Source organism: Populus nigra, chromosome 6 (genome assembly GCF_951802175.1).
Source record: "Populus nigra chromosome 6, ddPopNigr1.1, whole genome shotgun sequence".
In the NCBI taxonomy this organism is placed as follows: Eukaryota; Viridiplantae; Streptophyta; class Magnoliopsida; order Malpighiales; family Salicaceae; genus Populus; species Populus nigra.
In genome coordinates, this window is record NC_084857.1 from 4,557,573 (window position 1) to 4,581,197 (window position 23,625).

The 23,625-nt window shown below is 33.9% G+C and overlaps 2 protein-coding genes across 2 annotated transcripts; one reads left to right on the forward strand and one right to left on the reverse strand.

Annotated features, from left to right (window-relative positions):
• Window positions 1-9,688: 9,688 nt before the first annotated feature.
• On the forward strand, window positions 9,689-10,773 carry LOC133697046 (LOB domain-containing protein 12-like). The gene is made up of 2 exons (XM_062119375.1): window positions 9,689-10,013; window positions 10,293-10,773. Exons 1-2 carry the CDS (start codon window positions 9,858-9,860, stop codon window positions 10,629-10,631), a joined length of 495 nt encoding a protein of 164 aa, XP_061975359.1. The 5' UTR covers window positions 9,689-9,857; the 3' UTR covers window positions 10,632-10,773.
• A 4,676-nt stretch (window positions 10,774-15,449) lies between these two features.
• On the reverse strand, window positions 15,450-23,229 carry LOC133697042 (cytosolic endo-beta-N-acetylglucosaminidase 1-like). Its single transcript, XM_062119368.1, has 11 exons — window positions 22,693-23,229; window positions 21,758-21,895; window positions 21,279-21,388; window positions 21,087-21,198; window positions 20,889-20,996; window positions 19,948-20,060; window positions 19,119-19,200; window positions 18,686-18,766; window positions 17,464-17,519; window positions 16,782-16,917; window positions 15,450-16,334 (listed from the first exon to the last, which is right to left on the reverse strand). Exons 1-11 carry the CDS (start codon window positions 23,170-23,172, stop codon window positions 15,597-15,599), a joined length of 2,154 nt encoding a protein of 717 aa, XP_061975352.1. The 5' UTR covers window positions 23,173-23,229; the 3' UTR covers window positions 15,450-15,596.
• Window positions 23,230-23,625: the final 396 nt, after the last annotated feature.

Here is a 23,625-nt window from a genome sequence, read left to right on the forward strand (position 1 = left end):
AGAGAGTGGGGGTAAATATATCAACTGGGGAGGTCTACGTGCATTAATATTTAAGGGTTGAAGGAATGAAATGTGATAACAGTTATTTTTTAAAAATATTTTTTATTTAAAAATATATTAAAATAATATATTTTTTTATTTTTTAAAAATTATTTTTAAAATTAACGAGTTAAAAAAATCTTAAAACATTAAAAAATATTAATTTTAAATAAAAAATAATTTAAATTTTTTTAGAAACACGGTCTACGGTTTAAACAGTGTGAAAATTTAGTAATTTTTAAAGTGTTTTTTTACTAGAAAATTTATTAAAATAATATATTTTTTATTTTTTAAAAATTATTTTTGATATCATCATATAAAAACAATCTAAAAACACTAAAAAATATTAATTTTAAATAAATAATAATTTAAAAGTTTTTAGGAATATGAATTTAACTCCGTTCCTAAACGGTTTAGATTGTATAAAAATACGTTAGTTTTTAAAATTTTAATTTATTAGTAAACCTAAACATGCTTTTAATCACTCGCTGAAATTGGAGGTTTCATTTCTAGAATTGCGGCAAGGTTTTTTTTTTGGTTGAAAATAAATCGGGGGGTTTGCTAGAAGCCAAATGTGAGAAGGGAAAAAAAAACGAACAAATTTATTATCAAGAAAAAAGAAAAAAAAACCCCTGCCATCGGGGGCCCAAATTCTACAAATAAAATCTTCAATTGATTAAATGCTAATATTCTAATAATAAAATCTTCTACTGATTAAATGCTAGTATAACCCCCTGCAATCAGTGTCCAGCCAATATCTAATCAGTACACCAGTTTTTTTCTCTTCATGCAAAGGACCTTCACCAAGCTATTATAATCTCAAGTCCCTCCTCACAATTGACACTTCTCATAATGTTTTTTAAAGATTTAATTTTTTTATTTAAAATTAGTTTTTTATGTATTTTTTTATTTTAATATATTGATATTAAAAATATTTTTTCAAATAAATAAATAATATGTATTACTTTAATATATTTTCAAATAAAATCACTAACACATTTCATGTCTCGTAAAGCTAAACGTGAGGAAAGCACAGGTTACCTAAACAAGACAGTCACGATATCTTCCCGCGACTCATCCCCTCTTCTCCACCCTTTTTTTTAAGGATAGACTCTTGTCTACTTATAGCAATTAGAACTTCGATAACGAGTTTTACTCATGGGACCTGGGCAAGATCCTTTTCTCCTTGTCTTGACAATAAGATTTTTATTTATTTTTTTCCAGTCCCTCCTTTAACAATATTTATATTTTTAGTCTAAATAATAACACAATTAATATCTTGGCTCCTTTTAATTTTATTTTCTGATTCCGCCCTGCCTCCGAGAATGAGTTATTCAGAAGGTGATATATTCAAGTGGATAATTGGCATGTCAAGCAGATAAAATTATTGCTGCAAGGAAAGATATTGCTAGTCTTCTTCTTCAGAAGAGAGTGAAGAACTTTACACAGTTTCTTAAACGTCTACCGAGCATGATTCCATGGAAGAAAATGGTTGCAACTTTCCACACTCGCCTCCTTTTACCCAGGTGATAAGGATGAGGGGGAAATAACGTCAACTTTGGGATTGATTAAAGGAGGATTGGAGTGGGGCCACTTTTATGGATTCTTCATGGCGCTGTCACTCTCATTCAAGACAAAAATCTTTCTGGGCTTTGATCGTGCGTGCGTGGAGGATCTCCCTAGGCATCATAAAATATGCTTGGCTCTTGGAAGGTAGCCCCCATTCACTGTGTCGGAAGAGAATCCACTTGCTTAAATTAAATGTTTCTATCATGCTAAGTATTTAAAAATCCGCAATGGATCGATCTGAAATCTTTTTTTATCTTTATTTTTATTTATCCGGACTGATGATGATTTAGATAATTATAAAACAACCAGTAGGCATCGCCTTTTATCACAGTATTTAAAAATCCGCAATGCAACGATAATTATTTTTTTGCGAGGTTCGTATGAGATGTACAGAAATAACCATTAATTATTTGGAGAAAAATGACCTGGAGCAAATAATTAATAATTAACATGAAAAAGAAAAGAAAAGAAAATCTATAAAATCCTTTTTATCTTGACTTTTTTTTAACCTTGACGTGTGATTAATTAGTTGTGTGATTTTAAGCCGGTGTTGTATTAACCTTGTTTCAGCGTCGACATTGTTATAGAGTTTTTTTTAAATCATGTATTGTAAGCTGATTCATGATCAATCGTCAAATTTTTATTCATGTAAGAAAAAATAATTAATTATTATTTTAGAAATAAATTCGCGACAAGAATAACATTTTTAGAATATAAAGAAGTCAAACCATGTGAAATAATCATTATTTTTTTAAGTTGCGTGGAAAAAATCAATAATTATTAGAAATATCTTGATATACAAAAATAAAAAAAAAATAAAAAAAAACTGTAAAAAATATAAAAAATGGATGCGTGGGCCTGGTGGCATCAGGCCCACTCACCTGGGATGGAAGCAGCTGGTTTGGATTTTTATTTTTTAAAAATATATTGATGGTGCCGTTTGAAATATCACATAATCATCTTAACTTTAAAACACGCTCGGAACATTGTTGAAATCCGAAAGACAGCACCCTCTTCTCTCTCTTGCCCTGTATCCCTTTACATCGGGGATATTGTTGCAACATAGATAAAGTTTGTGGACTTTTACGCATGAACTAGATTTTCAAGGACTAGAGTGCATAAAATATCTAAAATTCCCAAAAAATCATTTTTTTTTGTGAAAACGGCATCATTTTAAAAAAAAAAGCCGCAAAAGCACTATTTTTCAAGGTGCTTCATTGTAGAGCAAGCATAGTGAAATGCTTGGTTTTTCACTACAGCTAGGCATGGTTTTTTTTTTTTGGTTAAAAAAAGTAGTTACTTCAAGTTATTATAAGAAAACGCCATAGGGGCGTAATCACTTTATTTTTACTCAGAATTCAAGCTGGGCAAGGTTTGACAAACCCATAGAGAGAGTAGAAGAGACATGACCGCCACCCAATTCCTGACGACTAATACGGGCTTCGGTCAAACGAACTGCTGTCTGCTGGAACTAAAACCGAGCTGGTTTTAGGATTTATTTTGTTTGCCTGGTCCGAGAAATGGAACCTCGAGGAGATCGAGACCAATAGCCTGCAGCCGTTAGAAGGGAAGTTAACTTGAATGGTGAATCCAGGCCCAAGCTCGAAAGGCTTGGAATGGGTCACGACTGGTTACTGGTTAGGATGCTAATTGCCAAACAATCTTGCAACTCCACCATGGAATTACGTTAAGAGCAAAAGCCCGAAACTAGAGCTGAGATTTTCGAGCTTTGCAAGTCGACATCCTTTAAAAGAATTTTTTATTTTTTTAAAGGATTACTTAGCGATAGAGAAGAGATTAACTCAGTTATTTATCACAAAACTTATTAGTAAACAACCATACAAGCAATCAATAAATTTCTCGTCAAATAATTGTGAACTAAGAGATATCAAGTTCTAGTCCTCCTTTTAAAATATTCGAGTTTGAAGCCATCTTGTTATAAAAAAGAGACCAAAGCAGTCCTGTTAGTGCCCAATCCAGTCTGTCATAGTAATATTACTCACGTGCTTAACTATTAATTGTGGATTGTATGGCCTCGATGTATGTAAAAAAAAACATAATTGTAAGCAAAAATAATAATTGTTTTTTAAAAATATATTCAAATAATATTTTTTAAGATTTTTTTTTTAATATATAAAAACCATAAAAACACAGTCAACAGAAATCAATTTAATAATTTTCAGATAAAAAATAATTTAAATAACATTTAAAAAATATATATTTAACCACAAAAACAAAACACTCCAACCCCGGCAAATATATTCTAGACCTGTGTACTACGAGCAGCACCCGCTGTATTGTGGAAGAGTATTTAAAGCCCATTTAAAAAAGAGTCTAAAATATTAAAGACGGTGTATCACACCACAGTCTCTAATCTCATGGAACAATAAAATTAGCCTTTATTGTGCCTTGCCATCTTTAATTATAATTAAAATTTCAACGTATCAGCTCAAACATCGTGAATCCAACAATTCACCAGCAATACGCGCTGTCTTTTAATAAAAAATAATTCTATGTTTTAGCTAGCTAAATTAACCATGAAACTCATCGTACTGATTTTTATTTTTCTATAATAGATATATTGATTGATACCGATCAAATATTAAATTGCAATATATTGATTTTTTTTTTAACAAAAATAATATTTTTTTTATAAAAAAATAATTAAAAATCAACTCAAAATAACCCAGTTAAAATCCAATAACCTTATCAAAACCTGTGATCCAGGTGTCAAGTTGGTCTAGTCTCTCGCGGAGTTACAGGGCGCTACTATGCAGTCTCCAGTCCCTAGCTCAGCACATAATTTTCTCGGCCTCACAGCCAACAGGCCGCCTCTTTCTTACCCATAAAAAATAATCTTCTCTTCATAGCACTACGAGGCCCCTTTTTCCGGGTCTTTGGCAATGAATATATGTGCTCCGAACCAGCGTTGCCGACGTGTCCTCAACTGAATTCTTACCATCCTTCTGCGATGGAAGATTAACATTAGCAACCTCACTCCCTCTATATCATACATTGTTAATTGGCTGACCATACCATCCTTTTATATTTTGAAAATGGCACCTCACTCCCTCTAAATATGATCAAATATTCAAAATCATTCTTGTTAAAACTAAAGGCAAAATTAACAAAATCAAAACAAGGGTATGATCACGGTCTTCGATTTAATTCTCCACTTAAACGAAGGTATTATGATTTTTTTTGGCATTTAATTTGATTACAAAGACTATCTTCGATCGTCTGACTACTTTTAATTTTGTATGAAATATTAATTAATTGTAACTTCAAAACACGTAACGCATGTAAAACATAAGTTTTTAATATAAGAGCGTTCTTATATATATATATATAAACAAATCATAAAATTTGCTATATATTTAATAAATTATATAATTTTTCCACACAAACTAATCCGGTGATTGATTTCTTTATTCTCAATCAATTATTTAATAATTGCAACACACATAATCCATCATTCATCGTATATTTTATAGAGCCTGACTGTGGTTTGGTTTTAAGCATAACACTTCTCCCAATACAATAAGATATCTAGAAAGTGTAACCCTAAAATACAAGCTTTAAAAAGATTTGTTGTCCGTGTGCTCTCATGACATATATTAAGAGCCAATGATCTTATTTTTTAATTACCATTTAATTATATATCCCTGAATTAAACTTTCGGCTAAGGTCAGTACTTAGTTGATTTCCTAGTTCTAAATAGGAGCATCTAGCTCTAAATCTGAGCTTCTAGCAAGTCTTATATATATAGCTCCTATATCATGCGCCGATAATTATAGATAAATATTGGTACTGTAAATGTAAACGATTTTATATCTCTTGAAAGATTAATTTCAATGCTCACAGCAGCATCTGCACAATTTAGAAAATTAAGTACACCGTTGATATGTTGGCACGCGACCTAAGCCTAAGGGAATACAAGAGGGTTTCTTACACAATATATACTTGCCAAGAGACAAAATTAAGTTATCTTAACAGGCTAACATTGAGATTATCAATGTTTTTCTTAGGAAGAGACTACCAATGTTAATTAAAAAAACAATGAACATTTAATTACAAGATCATGATACAAAACCATGCATCTCGAGAATGAATCTTTCATTAGCACGACGCTAGCTCATTTAATGCTTGCATTGGAGGTCTCATGTTTTTTCCTTTCAAGATGGTGAAGATGTCTGTTTTTCCTCGTAATTTATTTGTCCCAAACTTTTTAAAACCAGAGAAATCCAAACAAGGTTATGACTCCCACATTACCATGGTCTTACTCTCATCTATTTCCCCTAGTGCATAGGGTGCATAAAAAGAATATGTAAATAGAGGCTCTTTATCTGGGCACTCAGTTTCGCTGTTTTTGGGCAATTCCCAGTTATAGGCTTGAGAATTTGACCAAGTTTAAAATAGGACTCCTAGTATGGTACTTAAAAAAGAGGATAGATCTAGCACCAAATTATCAGGTGAAATAGTTAGGTTACATTGCCCCTTGACAGAGTGCTACCATCTTTTATGCGTGTGTGTGTTATGCAAAGCTAGCTCGTAGATATTTTCCATAGCATATTGGTGAGTACTGTGTTCTATTTTGCGAAATCAGTCTGAGACCCAAAGGTGAAGTAGACCTTGTTTTGCCTTTGTCATTAGGGTGCCCACTGTTATAATTATACTTCTCAATTGGGAGTCGATTTCTTGTCTGTATTTTATGAAGACTTCATTAAATGATGTAGAAGAGACCAACTTACAATGAAAGAAGCGCTGTTTTATTTTGGAAGACAAGAAAAGAAGCTTGGAATCATGTGAGGGACAATAAATGCAAGAGTTGGGTAATAGGAGAACTTAGGGTTCCACAACACCAATACAAGTTTCAATATTAATCTCCCTCGAACTGGGTCTCATCACAGTTTTAAGAAAACTAGCATGGAATCATGTCAGGTCTCATTAAATTCTTGGGTGTGTGTGTGTGTGTGTGTGTGTATGGGGGGGTGTTTTCTTTGATTTCATTAATTATCATGCATCCTTATTAAAATATAGATAAGAATTCTGCCTAGGTCAGAAAGTTTAATCATATCCAGCTAATCAGCTTGGATGCTTTATAGTTTATATACCTGTGAGCAGTCCACAGCTCAGGCTCAATGCTATAAAAATTGCTAGATAGTATCATGGCCAGCGTAATTAACTAAAGCTAAACAATAAAGTGAAAACCGTGTTTATTGAAATAATATTTTCATGTTTTGTTTTTTCTATAAATTTTTTTTTAAAAACTGGTTATTAAAAGTATTAATTTTTTTTTCCAAGATCTATCCATTATTAACAAATTGATTGAGAACAAATAAATTTTTTTATCATTTTAAAAGCAAGCTAAAATGACCAAAATATAATTAAAAAAAAATATTAAAATCAGCATTAGGTTAGCTGGGGGGCAATTTGATAATATTTGATCAAATATAAAATATAATTAAAAAAAATTAATATAGTAAAATGATCAAAATACCTTTAAAAGAAAATATAAATATAAAAATGATGTTAAAGGGTTTTTTCATCTTTTCACAATGATTTTTTTTATTATTATCATGTCAGATCATGTGCAATTTGATCTCTGACTTAATATAAAAAATAAAAGAAACATAAAGCTAGATGTGTGTGAGAGGCACCAACATCTCCTGATGGCCAAAATCTCCATTCTATTGTGTCATCGAAAGTATAACCGTGTCCTTTTCTATCTAGGATGACACGTGATCTTTTGAAATGTAGTTTGTCGCTGATGATGCTTTTCTTTTTCTTCCCCTTAACATTCATGTCAGCCATGCAAAATTTCATAGTTTTCCTCTAATTAATGAAGGTTTCCACCTCGATCCGTATTCCTTCAATTTTTAATTTTTGTTTTTGATCATTTTGTAAAACTTTGATTTGTTTTTAATTTCATCATTTAATTTTAAAATGGGTATGTGCTTTTTTCCGATTTAATTCACATTCTTTTGATTATTTTTTAGGTTTTTTGTTAAATTGACTTTTCTTTTCAATTTCACATTTCAATAAAAATTTTATTTGAATTTCTTATTTCAATTTTGATCCTCATTCTTTTTAATTTTTTAGGTCATTTTATTAAGTTGATATTTCTTTTCAATTTCACCATTCAATAAAAAATAAATTTATTTTGTGTTTAATTTTGATTCTCATACTTTTAATTTCTATTTTTTCTTATTCCATTTGTATAATTGAAATTCTTTTTTCAATTTCATATTTCAATATTTGATTAATTAGGATTGTATTTCATGGTTTTTACAGATAGGATACTTCCGATCTAATAAATCGAGTCACGAGTTTGAAAAATTAACGTGGATTTCCTTTTATTTTTTTTTTAAAATGAGTTTTGTGAATTTTTATATTTTTTTTGTTGAATTATCCAAATCTCATAACCCGAGTAGTGCCTGGGTTGGCTTGGCTCTGATTACCGGGTTCCAGTTACGCTAACTTGGGTCAATTTTTTTAGGTTTTTTTTTCACCTAATTTTACTATTTTGTATTTAATGAGATGAAAATTGAACTATATCATTATCCCTTTTTTAGAATTTTTTTCCAGGTTATCACAATCATCTTTTATTTCTTAATTTAATCTATTTGTTACCATTGTTTATTTTATTATTATTTAATTAAAATATAATTAATTAATTCGATTCTATTTTTTGAATAACCTAAATCATGAGTTTATTTTATTTCTTTATTTAAATGCAATTGTAACATATCTAAGCATTATTTTTTTATGAAAAAAAATTGGACCTTACAGGGTCCACAGCTGGTAACAGACTAATTATCATCACCTGGGTGGCGGAATTATGTGACCGTACAATTTTTTCCATGTGCGGAGAACCCGGCTAGCTAAGCAGCACACCTTAACATTACAGCTAACACTGGGCAGCACATGCATGCATAAATCAATTTCCCTGTGACTGTACAGGGAGAGTGAATTTAACGGCTAGTATGGCTATTTATGTCAAACTAAAGCATGAGTCTGTCCAAACAAACATTCTGCAGAGCTTCCTCTCCTCTCTCGTGTTCTTGGCTATAGGGTTTCACATATCAAGACAAGTATAAGATTGGAGATGAGCAAAATCTGCTTCTATACATGTTAGAACATGGTTCTTGCAAAAGACACAATCTTTATTAATTGAATTGCCCAGATCACGGGTTCACATTTATAGCACTATCCGTGTGGGAGGAAGAGTCGATTATGATTAATGGACACCGTGGAAACCTTAAACCGTGCATACCACAATTTCGACGTTGTCGGCGATCATCTGGAACCGTTGGTTCCATAGCATTTTCCTCGTGTAATAGACATATAGGCACACTTGTAATGATTACCCAGAACGGTTTCCCGTGAACGTAGAGTTTTAGTTGGATCGACACGTACATGGTTGAGGATTTTGTTTCATGTGTAGGGTTGTTTTTGTTGTGATATGAGCGATTTTCATTTTAGACTGCGGAATCGATCTTTGCTGCCTTCTAGTTAGAGAAAAAAGAAAAAAAAAGATAATTCTCCCATTGAAATAAACCAAACACAACATTTCCTAGTCTGGTGATGAAGAAGACTAAAAACGTGAAGTAAGGTACTATTACAACCATTTTTTGGCCGGTGGTCTATCTACACAAGAAGCACAGGGGTAAACATTTACCACTTAACCAAGATATATGATCATACATACCTAGCTAATTGATTTTTTTTCTTTTAAGAAAAAACTCATTCTAAAAAAATAAGACTGCCTAAATTGATTCACGGTTCACGTCCTAAGAGTTGGGGAGTAGTATCGAGAGGCTAGTACCTGAGCTTCTACCCTCCTCAAACTAATCATGGAATAATCATTTGATATTACTAAAATACCCCAAGGAACAGTCTGAAATGGCTCATCAATTGATCACTGAAAACGTAAAATAATATGCATATTTGGTTTCAATCTCTAAGAACTTTTTGCAAAAAGAAAAAAAAGAAAAAGAAAAAGAAAGTGCAAGTACTCTCTTGTCTGATATAAGACTTCATCATAATTAATTAGAACCAGTACCAAAGTCCAATTTTTTAATCATCGATGTCCCTAAACAGTTTGTGAATCCGATCTGTTCTAAGCCGTTATAAATACACCACTCCGGCCTCATTCTCTCCCAAGATTTCTAGTCATCTACTCCTAGGTTTGCCTCCTCTTTTCCCTCTTCTTCACTGTTCACAGACCTAGTTTTTTTACAAACAAAATGGGTGGAAATTCACCATGTGCTTCCTGCAAGTTACTTAGACGCCGATGCGCTAAGGACTGCATTTTCTCTCCTTACTTCCCTTCTGATGACCCCCACAAGTTTGCCATTGTCCACAAAGTCTTTGGTGCTAGCAATGTCAGCAAAATGTTACAGGTCTGTCATTTTCTCTCTCTCTTTTTTTTAAGTTCTAATCATAGGTACATATGTGGCTATTATATATGTACGTATACATATCATATGTGTGCTGGAATGGGAGTGGTTTTCTTTTGGTATATAGGGAAAATGAAAGATGCTAATAAAGATAGCTTGGTTGTGCTGTGGCCGACCAATTGGTCCAGGAAAAGAAAGTTCCCTCTAATAATGATTTTGAGATGCATGTACATGGTTATCTTTATTAAATAGACATTAACTTTTTCTTTTTTGGCTAAGTAGGAGCTACCAGTTCATCAGAGAGCGGATGCAGTGAGCAGTTTGGTGTATGAAGCGAATGCGAGAATGAGAGACCCAGTTTACGGATGTGTTGGAGCCATATCCTACCTGCAAAACCAGGTTTCCCAGCTACAAATGCAGCTTGCAGTGGCTCAAGCAGAGATATTATGCATCCAGATGCAGCATGATCCTGTGATGCCAACCTCACAGATGGGCCCAGATGATGACAAGTCATTTCTTCTCCAAAATAGCCTCTCTCAGTACCTGAATTATGGCTCTTCAAGCAATGCAATTCATGATTCTCTCAAGAGAGAGAGCATTTTTGGAGACATGATTTCTTAATTAGTAGAACTTGATGCTAGCTTTAATCCCTTATTGCTCACTTTATGTTCACAGAGTAATATAACTGGAGAGAGGAAGGGTTGTCCTTACTTGATGTTAGTTAAAGAATACGCCTTTCAAATAAATAACACTGCAACCAACAGATCAGTAGTATAGTTTGTCTTAAAACAATGGTGACTTGACGAGGTCAACTCTTGCATGTGACCGGTGAAGTAGTAAGCTTAAGTTTTATTTTGGGTTAAGTAATCTATTAAAGTTAGGGGTCGGTGGCCTCCCAAACAATCCAGACATAAATTCTTGTGGTGACTAATTAGCTGTTTACAGTAATATAAATACAGGGTTCTCATAAATGATGAAAGATGATAAGCAGCCAGCGAAGGAAAATTCAATGGACCTCTCCTGTTTTTAAGATGACGAAACACAACCAAAAACCTGTATATACATAGGTCATCATCAATCTAACAAGATAGTATTTGTATAACAATGATCTGTCAAAAACAAGGACGACGTACTTTTAACAAGTTATGGCCCGTTGAAGTGGAATCTTAGGAGAGAGTTAAATAATAGTTTTAGGCTTCTGTATGTTTGAATGAGGTGGCTGCTTCGGCTTTGAACAGTGAAACCTATAGCAAGCCCAAGACTTTTACTAGGCGTTGCATTTAGCAATAGCTGCTCTCTGCACAACAAGAACTATGATGTTTTTTCGCAGCTAAAATTAAATACCTGTGAAATTAATTAAGCGGTAATCCCATATGAGGGAAACATGGATTATGCATTTTACCCTTCATTCTCTGTTTTTATTGGCCTTTTTTTTAATGTTTTGTTCAGCAGAAAAACACAATTAATATGCTTCCGTTTGAATTTCCTATGGCGCTTTATATATATATATATATATATATATACCTACTGTTAATTAGTTGCTGGGCACCAAATTTAGTAAATATCAACAGGTTCAAAAAAGAACAAAATTGGACCACTCTACTAGCCGCAAGTCTGATCGAATCACAGATTCTTCTACCAAGTTCAAGTGGAAGGCTGTACAAGGAATTTAGTGCTCAGTTCATGGGAAGTATACAACAGGGACTAATTTTCGTTGTTGTTTTGAGCTCTTAACAGCGTGTCTTTTTTGGTCTATCTCTCCACACAATTATATGTCGAATCACACTGATATTTTAAATGGTGAAGAGAAAAGGACAAAAGGCAGCAACTGACTCAAAAAGATTCCTCAATAGCTAGCTTTGTTTAAGGTAGAAGCATTTTGCAGCTCAAACTTCACACTTATATTACATGCCCTCTCAAATCCTCAACTCTTCGTAGCCCTTAGGCAGCAACTTCTAATTTTAATGGTCATTTATGCCTGCGGTTGTAAATTAATAATGGAGAAGTTCTGTTCCATGTCTGTTCCAAATATTTCCACTGAGATCACAACGCACCCACATGTTTTGGATTATTGTGGACATAGCAGCAGAATTGTTTAAAATATAAAACTCCTGGTAACTGTAAATGTCTTTTCTAGCCAATATAATATGCCTGCTTTCACTGAACTTGAATACGTTGCCATGAAAAAGCTTGTACCTTTGAAAGGGTAAAGAAAAACTACAAAAGAAGCTAAAATCATGTAGGGTCATAAAGATAGAGAAAGGCAACATGAAATGATAGGATGGTCCCTTGAAACATCGGTGGTTGGTAATATTTAACAAGAATTTTTGTTTTTTTGAATCGTATGTCTCAGTATTTGGGAAAGATAAACAGAAAAGATTAAATGAAAGCAACTGTATCAATGGAGATATGGTCACAACGCAAGGGCTTCCTAATACTATTAATTAATATCACGAGATCAAATTTCACCTAATACAATGTACTTTGGAAGTTTTCTAGTTGTCAGTGATGACATTACGCGTACGTTTCATTGGTTTTTCTTTTACTTTTTCCTGGTGAAGAAGACAACATGTTTTGTTAAGCAAAACAACAAGACACTATAAGCAGATTATTTGTGCTTCAAATTTCAATGTATATTTGTGAGCTTTATCATCAGTTTGACAGTCTCTAGAAATCTGATCAGAGCTGCGAGATCTTTTTCTTTTTTTGATAAGATTAATTGTAATTAAGAAAAAAAAACTATATCAAAATAAAAGAGGTACCTATATTCTAAGAAATATAGTTACTCAGATAAAATTGATCAAAGACAACCTATATAAAAAGCAAAAACTAAAAGAAAATTAAAAGTGAAAATAACATATTGTCAAGAAAAATAATTGAATAATCGATCAACTGATTTATCAAAAAACTAGAAGCGGTCGACCGATTGTTCATACAAAAATCACGAAATGATTCAAGTAATTTATCTAATTTTTTAAATTTAATTAAAAAAATATGGATATTAGGATTCAAATTTATGATTATGCGATTTTGGTGCCATTTTTAGAAATCATTTTAAAATGAAAATATAAATTGTTAAACGACTTTGAACTCTCTAATAGAAATGTTGATCAATAATTTATTAAATTAGATGCATGTGTTATCAATACGATGATCTACCAATTAAATGATATCATCAAACAAAAAGGAAATAACTAAAACCTTACCGGGACCAGCATTAATAAATTATATGTAAAAAAAAAGAAAAAGAATATGAATGTTCATAGAGAGTACTTGAGTTGAAATTTACACTTGGTTGAAAAAAATGAAGCATTGCAATAATTAATAAAAAAATAGATGAGACTGCATTTTCTGAATTTCTCCCAATGATAAATAGAAGTTGGATCGAACGAGTTTAAAAATCTCCTCACATATATCCTCATAGGGTTAATAGATCTGATGAAATACATCCTGATATGTTTGATGGATCTGATGAAAGACTCTGTCCATAGATCTGATGGGGTAGATAGACCTTGTGCAGGGAGAACATGGCGATAACACTCTCCAACATTTCTTACCTGATAAAGCTTCATAATATATATTTATTTGCCGCAGTTCCTTGACTAGTTTATTAGACACAAGATCGAAGTTGTCTTTTTAAAAGGAAAGAAAGAAAGAAAAATTTAAGATAAAAATCCGTGACAAACGAGAAATATCATCATCATTTAATTATATTTTGTTAGTTTAGATGGTTAATGAAGCCCGCCAGCTAATTTTGTTTTTTTCTTTTTCTCCCACCGCGACAATAGAGCGGAGCGGTACTGCCGAGTGTCGACTTGATCAGCTTGTAAGGAAAAGGAACAGAGAGACGATATGAAGGAGACGAACTTAATCCTTTTATTGGCCACTACGAAATGAGATTATGGTAAAACATGTGTAAAACCTTAAACTCGATGAGTATAATGTGCCTGTGGGGTCAGATATCTCGGGGCCCCACCGCAGCTTCTGTGGTGCAATGAATATGAAATTTCGTGAAAAAGATTTTTTAAGCTTTATGCGGTACATGTTTGTTCATTCTTTATTATTTTTTTTCCCTGGAAGTGGAGAAGTTGGCTAGAAATATTTGCATATCTATACTGCCGCGAAGTCCTTTTTAGCCTTGACAAAAAGTGGACCTGGAGATTAGTTACTGATATGTCTAGCCTGGTCCAGATTGAGCAAGTTGCGTAGAAGGGCAAAAGAAATGCACAGTACTTCCAGATAACTTTTGAACATAGAGACTGCTTCTACATTGGTCCATAATGGCAGGGAGGGCAATCCCTTCTGCAACAACAAAAAAATAAAATAAAATTGTAATTTTACTTTTCAGCTTAATGACATGAACTCTTGTGAGAGTGTTGTTATTGCTTGGTGGAGTGAGAGGAGGAAATTGGATGAGTTCGTACCCTATTTCCAAGCATAAAATCTAAACTAGGTAGCATGGAATCAATTAATACTGGAGTGGTAACTCCCATCAATCACTTAGCTTTCTTATATTGAAGCAAAGTGCTCCAAGAAATCTAATCCAGAGGACTTCGGTGTAGAAGACATTAAGAGTCATGTAGAACTAACTAATTAAGACTTGGGAGGGAAGGGTTTTTGAAAACCAAGCACCTTGCTTTTGGATGTATTATCCTCGAGCACTCAAATGAGAACTACAGGATCCTTCCACTATCCTCTGCTGTCTCCATAAACTAGCTAAGTTCGAGGTTGATAGGTGAAACAGATCTGCCTTTGTCTCGTTATGTAACTTTTGATTATTTTTCAAATTCATTGCTTATTTTCACATCGATTTGACTCTTTCTAGTCTCCACCATGGAAGTTACATGTACTAAACCTCATTGTGTCAAGTTTCTAGCTGTGATTTGCGTGCGAGCAGTCATTTTCAGACACCGGACTTTCAGAAATGTCATCATGACCAAACGATGAGGGCCGTCCACATGCCGCTTGTACAGCACTCACATTCCCATTTAATGTGAATAAATAGTTAATTCTAGATTTGTTTTTGGCAGTAATCTAGATTATTTCTTTTGTTACTAAAGATGCTATCTGTAAGTTTGACAAAGTATTCCTTTTTTTTTTTTTTTCATTCTGTTTTCTACGATGCATTATTTGGCTGCCTGCTATGTTTCTACACAACATAGGAAGGGTGCCAACTAGCACGCCAGCAGTGAAAAAAGCTAGTAACCTCAGACATGAGATTCTTTTCCCTACCCACTGGACTTCCATCTTTAACTTCCAGAAAGTGGAAGTAGGTGATTCAGTTAAGGAAAGTTGGGATTTTAGTAGTTATATGTCAGTGGGTGAAATAGGAATTTCAGTTAAGCTAGTAACCTCAGACATCAGATCAGTTTAGAAATTTAAAAACAATTTATCTTTCATTGCAAATAAGGAGTAAACATATGCAGTTAGAAACACGTGTTGCAGAGGAGGAATTTATTATAAATAATTCTTGTCTTAACCTGTGTGTTGAAATGATACAGCACTCGCCAGATATAAGCAATGCCATTTGCGATTCCTCAAGGAATAATACTAATGCAAATGGAAAAGGAAATCGTAGCAATTAGCTTACTGACCTTCAACATCCAGTAGCATATACGGAGATTCGTCCAGCTCCTGGCAGGTCCCATCAGCAGCACACGCTTGGATAATGAATCTGAGACTACCGATATGTGAGGGAATGGGAAGGTCGGACATATAAAACGCTTGAACGTGTGCCGCCCCAAGGTACACCCTAGCGTTTACTAATGTTCCAGTTGCATTTCCATCAACTTGTTTTGTTAGTTTCTCTACATAGATATTGTACTTTGGGAACAGAAAATCATTTCCATCTTTCAGTTTCCAAATGATTTTCAAACTGACAGTTTTGAATCCCTGCGAAATTGAGCTATATTTAATATATTGACTCTCGGTTAGCCATGAAGTTGAGGGAGGAAAAAATAAGTTCCCCGAGAAATTTTTAATCGTGATGTGACCAAGCACTGCAAAATACTCTGCGAGACTGGGAGCTGGAGCACTATCTTGGTTATCTGCTCTGAATTCAGATCGCAATTCACCAGGTGTAGACTTCGTCCTGTAGCACACAGCATGGATTTCTGTTAACATGAACCCATCCATTGCAACAGTACCCTCATTTATGATCCATTTTGAAGCCATTTTGCTAACTTGACTTGGCATAATCATTTTACTGAATTTGTGCGACAACCCATTCATTTCTGATGGTGCAACAAGTACCATTATCTTCTCACTCAATACAGATGAAAACTGAAGAGAGAGGCCCAGCAGCGAATCCCCCTTTGATTTCACCTGGCATTATTTGAGGTGTTCACAGCTAAACCAGATGGAAATAGATGAAAACACATTGAAGAAATAATGTAATTATTTTATCAGTTTTAATGTCTGCATAATGTGTCCCAAAATTCTGTCTCCAATCGACAGGCACACCTCATTCATAAAGTTGGATAACCGTTAAAAAAAGAAGAAATAAAACTCTGTTTGGCTAGAGATACGGGAGCATAAACACATGCAACCTCATTCAAATATTTCTTATCCATACTCATTTTTTCTTAAGAACTGTATGTTCACAGTATTACTGTTTCAAAATTTAAATTACTACTTTACCTCAAGCAATTTCATTTCAATTTTTTTTAACGGCAGTTGAGTTCTTTACAGGATGGATACGAAATAGGGGTTTGCCATTTTATTATGGAATACTCTCATGTCATCAAATTTGAACCAAATAAGAAAGCTTACAGAATATGTAAGGACGAGATGCAGGTTGTCCAAAAGAAGCTCTCCTTGAAAAAGCCTTATTGTGAAAGGAACATTCTCTTCGAGAGTCCCTTTAAATGTGATGTTTCCTCCCCCATTATAAGATTCCTCCTTGAAGCTATCATTTGCAAATATATGTTCAAATCAGGTCAGAGGAGTGACAATCAGCATACAGAAATCAAAATTGGTGCAAGGAATGTAGTATCAATGTCACGTCATGGGCTATGTAAGCTAGCAACAGGCCACCAATCTCAAAATGGTGAAAGATACTAGCATGTTCTAATGTCATTATAATGCTTAAGTCTCATGGAGGACTGAAAGAGCAAGCATAAATGAGAAGCATCCATAAGGAAGTCTCAAAATGGTGCTACCATCCAAAAATATGGTTCACTTATAATGAAGTAATGATGTTACTAGGCCCACAGAGCAATAAACATACCGTTTTTCTGTCAATATGAAGCTACACCACAAATAAGTTATCTTTGAATAACAACATTAAGAAGAAAACAATCGGAATCTTGATTGCAAGTGTCCTAGTAGGCTTGTACATATGCTAAATCATGAACGTGTATATATGCTATTATTCATGTAGTAGAATCAACACTACTAAGTAGATGTAATATGAAGTACATAAAAAAATAAAATTATAAGCACTGAAGCTTACTCAACAATGAATTGAATAGCATCTGGAGTTGGTCCATCAATAAACTCAAGACGAGGCTGCCAAAAGAGAAGGGATAAGAAAAATAAGACATGGTGACAAGCTGGTGTCAATGATGTTACTGATGGCTGCTCAAACAATAGCAGGTATTGGAATATTTCAGATAGACCATTAAAAACTAAATTTTGCCAACTGAACTGACCAAATATGCCTCTCCATCTCCATAACACACACGGGGTTTGTTTCACCTTTTTTGTGCTAAAGCACCCCTTTTATCTGATTATAAGAGAAGCAGGGGAAGGCATGCTTCTCTTATAATCAGCTTTGGCATGCCAGCTTTTTATAAAAGCAAGTTTTTTTTATCAAACACTTCTACCCTTACAAGTTGCACAAAAAGCTGCTTAATTTATAACATAGCAAGGCCAAACAAAGCCATGGTACAGAAGCAAAAGCATACAAAGATAAACACAGAAGCAAAAGCATACAAAGATAAACAGGACAAATCTTTGATAATTAGCTTTAAGGGGCAGCTGTACGAGTTACAAGATTGAACTCACTATTGCTGGATACAAGCTAGAATCTAGTATTTGCTTGGAAAATGTGCATCTGATGCATAGAGGAGATGTTTCTCACAGGGTTTGCAGGCTTTGGTAGTACAAAAAGAGGGCAAGTGCTGGAGAGGTGTGCTATTTTTGCTACGGTATAATGCATTTTGCGAGAGTGCAGTTCCAGAATTTCTCAGCAACAAAAATTATCTTTCTTATTGCTTTGGGATATGGTAGTAATTTTAGCTTCACTTTGGTCTTTTGCTACAAGGATTTTATGGGAGTTTCCTTGGCGGACATGAATTAAAATACTACTCACGTGCATTCACTAAAGCTTTATTAAATTCCCATCTATGCAGGTAGAACTCAGAAAGGATCACAAATTGTGACTTAATAATAACGTGAGGGTCACAATGTTTTGTGAGAATGTATACACTCTTCATTGAATATTGAGCATTTGATATTATTAATAAAATTCATAACAGATAGCAAGTGTGACTTCTGCCTGTCCTGAAAGATCAAAAGTTTCTCTATAATGCACTTTGGAGAGATAGTTGGAAGTCTCCAAAATTTCTTCATTCCATAACAAAATAAAACTACATGGTGAAATGAAAGAAAACTGAAAGCTCCTATAAATATCAAAAAACAAGACAAGCCAAACCAAACATACTAAAAGACACCTGAAAGCCTTGGCAAGACATGTTGTTCCAAGGAGCATCTGTTAGTTGGTTTCCCTCGACAGAAATATGATAGCCTTGACCCTGAAAAATATCAAGATTGTCAGTACTTGGAAAACTAATACTTGGAAGGATGCTTGACCTCCACCCTTGTGACGATCATGAATAGTGTTCATGGATCAGTCCCAATGATTGCAATCACATGATTACTCAAGGACAATGCAGAAACTGCATCGAGAAGAATGGAATCCTATCAGCAGCTCTCACTTACAGAAAGATAAAACACAATGTATAATTCTTATTTGACTTAAACCTATTTCATTGAATGCTTTCTGCTACAATCTGAAAGAGTGCTTCCTAAGTTGCAAAATCATTTCAACAATTATTCATTCCAGCTTTCAGGAAATCAGTGTAAAGAGTAGGATGTAGTTGAAACCTGATCAAAATTTGAGTAAAAGGGTAGTAATTTAGGATAATTGTTTACTCTTCCCCAAGATTTAGCAACAAGTTCCCACCAACTGCAAACACAAAGTACATCACAATCACAATTGAATTCATAAAGAAAAATAGTGTTAAGATTTTTTGGGTACCAAATGAAAAAAGAAATATTTTACTTTTAACCTATGCATATGCAAAATTCATACCCTTGCAAGAAAATTGACTTGCAAGAAGAAAAGTATTGAGGAGCAAAGGAGTGTCATTTAATGACTCCAGGCAATCTGGAAAAAAACTTTTAGTTTAGAGCAAACAACAGATGACAACAGTTTCATTGGCAAAGAACAAATTTACACAAATCAAAGGAATAAGATAATGAATTCTAAGAGAAAACTGTTATTCTAGCTGCCAATACATATAATTTAATGTAATATTTCTCTGAAAAAGACAGTATCCATGTCAAAAAGTATGGATGCAAGATATTTGTTGACCTTATTGAGTTCATGCATGCAAGTAAAGAGGAGAAAAGCATTAAGAGAATCTTAAGACAAAACATCGCAGCCAACATCAGAAAGCATTGTGCAAAGTGCATCATCATCTTTCTTTATCCAGAAAGCAAAAGAAAAGTTTCAGAGCATCTAAACTTCTAACGCAAAAGTGATGCTGATTTGTATCAGGTATTAGGAAACACAGTTCATAATCTAGACAAGTTTTGCAGGAGATATAGAAGGCTAAGGAAGCATCATATGTTATAGCGGTACAACATAAAGCCATATCAGAACCAAAATATTATATTCATGAAATTTTGCAAAAAGATACAACAGGATTACCGATTTTGAGCAGTCTGAAAATCAGGTGGTTGCTTTGTCTCATATAACCATCCAGGAGCAAATATGGCAGCTGACACGTTAGCCTTCTTTAGTACATCAAGTGCGACATTTGTCTGATATCACAGTTACTAGATTAAGAAGAAGCTACAGTTCCCCATGCAAGTTTAAAGATGTAAATTTAGCAAAGAATACTAACTACATCCACAACTTAAAGTACAGTAGGTGACAAACTCAACACCTATATGCCATTGTTGGTGTACAAATGATTTCATAACATGCCTTAAGAAGTTTATATTTTATGCTTTGAGCATTATTCCTTCACCACTTCTTTTGTTTTTGGCACAAAAATGATATAACCATGGATGAAAAGAAAGGAAGATACAACAGGGAGAAACTCCTCCAAATCACCACCCATATTGGCATTGCCATAGATCATATTACTTCACCCATGAGAGCTATGATTTGTTTTCCTAAAAGAAAATGAGAGACAACTCCTATCAAATGTACAGAAAATATGGATCAATCCAGCATAAACGCAGGATCCATATGTGACAAAAACTGGTACCATTTCAAACAGAAAGCATCAAGAATGCTACAAGTCCACAATATCATTTTCGACATAAGGACAAAGTATCCAATTGTTTCAGGTGGAAGGTGGACACGGCATATTTTTTCGAGGTATTCACTCTCCTAAAACCCACTAATTGGATCGATCATCGCTGACATTGGTCTTTTAGATTACATGTTCCTGGAACTCAATCAAAATATTAACAAAATACATTGGTGGATATCATAACTGTTAACCAATGGACAAAAAAAAAAGTGCAATGAATGTCTTCCACATGCACTGAATCTGATCAGAATGATGAAAACAGACATACATCATATGATAGAGCTTGTAATTAAGATTCAAATGTCTAAATGAATGGAGAGATACCTACATTCCATTGTCCACCACCAAAAGTTTTTCTTCCAAATACATCTATTCCCATGTAGACATCAAACTTTCTATCTCCAGCCACAGCAGCTGAAAGATCTGGATAGTTACTCTGCTTGGCAAATGATTAAATTTGTGCACATGAAGAAATGAAAAAATAAAAAATCAGGTCTATATGGAAGAGAACAAGAGAATCTGGTACCTTCCATGTGTAGTTTACAAATATGCCATCACATATGTCAAAGAAAAGTTTGTTCTTTTCATTCAGTTGATCTTGCCATCTAAGATGTCCGGTGGTTATGACACTGTCATACCTGCATAAATGGTGATAATCACTACAAAAAAAAAAAAAAATCAGGATGGATAGGTAGAATGCAGTACTTTAAATACTCACCATATTACCAAAGATTCAGGCATTGAGGAATGCATTGTATGGGTCAGATGGCTCACAAATTCTTCAAGATTAGAAATTTGCTCCTCAAGCAAATTAACCTCAATATTAATCTGCAATAAGCAATTGCCACCTCAACTGAAAAGGTAAGTGAAAAAGATAAAGATACAAAAAGCACATGGAAATAGAATGAAAATCACATCTGAACTCCTTTCCACTCTTCCTCAGGAAAAGCATTCTCTATTGCTCCAAATACTTAACGTGTCTCTTTGTATCATGGAGCAAAGTATCAAAGATTGAAAGAAAAAAGCAAATTTCTGGTAGTAATTGTCAAAGGAGGCTTGACATAAAGGAGAAAGACTACATTTAGCATGTACTTTCAAACACATCAAAAAAGTGATTGAAATGACATGATGCGAATTATTTAACCTGGTCCAAGATAAATTCAGATTTAACATACGAAATTTTAACAAACTATATACCAGCCATCCATCAAAGCCCAAATCAATGGCAAGCTCTGCCAATCGCTCAGCATACATTTGAGCAGACTCCTTTGTTGCAAGCAATTTATTGCAAATAAGTCTTCCTTCATCCCATTCTGTTATAAAAGTGCCCAACACCTTCCATCAAAAGGAACAAGGAATAAAATTAAATGCATCAATTCCTTCAGCCATCCACTTATAACATTACATCAAGCGAGAATAATATAGGCAAAACCAAAGTATCCAAGGAAAAAAAATACCAAAGTGTCTGAGCTCCCATTGAAAACAAGTGATTTTTTTTTACAATTACAGGCTAATGTTTTTACCATGAAAGTAAAAATTGAATCTAGGATATATCAAATTCAGATTTCTGTGAGATCAATGCAAAAGGTTGTTAGTTTCTACCAACAAGTTCTTAACTTGGCATTCAAAGCAAAAAAGTCGAAATTTGTACATCAAAGATTATACCAATAATGCACATTGCCATTCAACCAACCATTTTTAAAAATTAAAATAAACTAAAGATGTTATTTACAAGATTTAAACCATTAATAACCAATGCAGAAGCCTACCCTATGTGACATTATTACACCAATTCTTTCTTCAATTTCATATATCACTGCAGACCGAAAATCATAATAAAAACTTTGGTGAACTACAAAAGAACCAGAATTCACAACTTCACCACCAAAGCAGCTTCCTTCCGATTAAAAAAAAATCCAAAAGGAAAAAATCTTTTCACATAAACTCCAAAAGGACCATATTTACCGAACCAGTGCCCTGCTAATTCAGAAAAAGAAGTCCAAAAATAACGAATCTCCTCACATATAATTTCAATAACTAAACTCGGTCCACTAATAAATTAACTTAAAAATAAAAAAAAAACCCATTTCAGCTAAATAATTGCAAAAAAAGATAAATAAGAAAAGAAGTACCTTGACACCATGTCTGTGAGCAGTATTAGTCCAGCAAGGAGGAGGCAGAGTAACCAAACTATGAGAGAAGTAAACGAAAACATCAATCAAGTACCAATGCCGAATAGCATAAGCATCAGGATTAGTGCCTCCTTGAACCCACTTGTCATCCACATAACCTCCTTGCATATCATGGCAAACAAGAAGCCTGGGCCTATTTGGCAGAGACTTGGGTTTTAAAGGAACAGAAGATTTGTTAAATGGGCAATGAAAAGATTCAAAATAAGAACGAGTTTCAAGCTCTTCAAGGGTTTTGATTGGGTATGAGATTGGAATGGAGGGTTGTGATGGGTCGAATTGAGGAGGGTGATCAGTGGTGGGGGATTCTTGGTCTTGTGGGGGGGCATTGGAATTCATTTTGTTGAGTATTCGAGAAAGGAAATTGTAGAGAGTGACTAGGGTTTGGCGGTTGATGTAGGCACGAAGGAGAGATATCAGCATTCACTCCTCTGCTTGTTTATTTTCAAAGAAAGACAAGACATGGTAAGAGTTAATTTCGCTTTATATATATATATATATATATTGGAATATTTTATTTTACTTTATTTTATGTGGTTCTTACGGTCTGTTATTGTCGTTGATTTGGTTTTGGAGGGTATCTAAAGAGAGTGTAATTCTTATCTCATGCAAAATCTTTTAATTTTGCCTTTATTCTCTGCTGTTTTACCGAGAAACTTCATATGTCGAATGTGAGATGGATGAGCTTTACGATTCTGGATTCGATTTGAGAAAGGTTCCACTATGGTTATGCACAAGCATGATCTCGTATACATACCCGTTTCTGGTCGTTGGATCAAACATTCAAGAATTCACAGACTAAACATAACCAAAGGTACCACCATCTCAATTGTATTTTGATGCAATGATTGGGATTTTTTTTTACAGATTTGTGTT

What these genes read in the sequence shown, in the direction of transcription:
- LOC133697046 (XM_062119375.1), top strand. Translation starts at nt 9,858, where the DNA reads ATGGGTGGAAATTCACCATGTGCTTCCTGCAAGTTACTTAGACGCCGA. An exon ending in ATGTCAGCAAAATGTTACAG is followed by an intron (nt 10,014 to 10,292) that starts GTCTGTCATTTT and finishes TTGGCTAAGTAG; the next exon opens with GAGCTACCAGTTCATCAGAG.
- LOC133697042 (XM_062119368.1), bottom strand. Translation starts at nt 23,172, where the DNA reads ATGCTGATATCTCTCCTTCGTGCCTACATCAACCGCCAAACCCTAGTC. An exon ending in TGGGCTTTGATGGATGGCTG is followed by an intron (nt 21,389 to 21,757) that starts GTATATAGTTTG and finishes TGCTTATTGCAG; the next exon opens with ATTAATATTGAGGTTAATTT. An exon ending in TTGTAAACTACACATGGAAG is followed by an intron (nt 20,997 to 21,086) that starts GTACCAGATTCT and finishes TTTGCCAAGCAG; the next exon opens with AGTAACTATCCAGATCTTTC.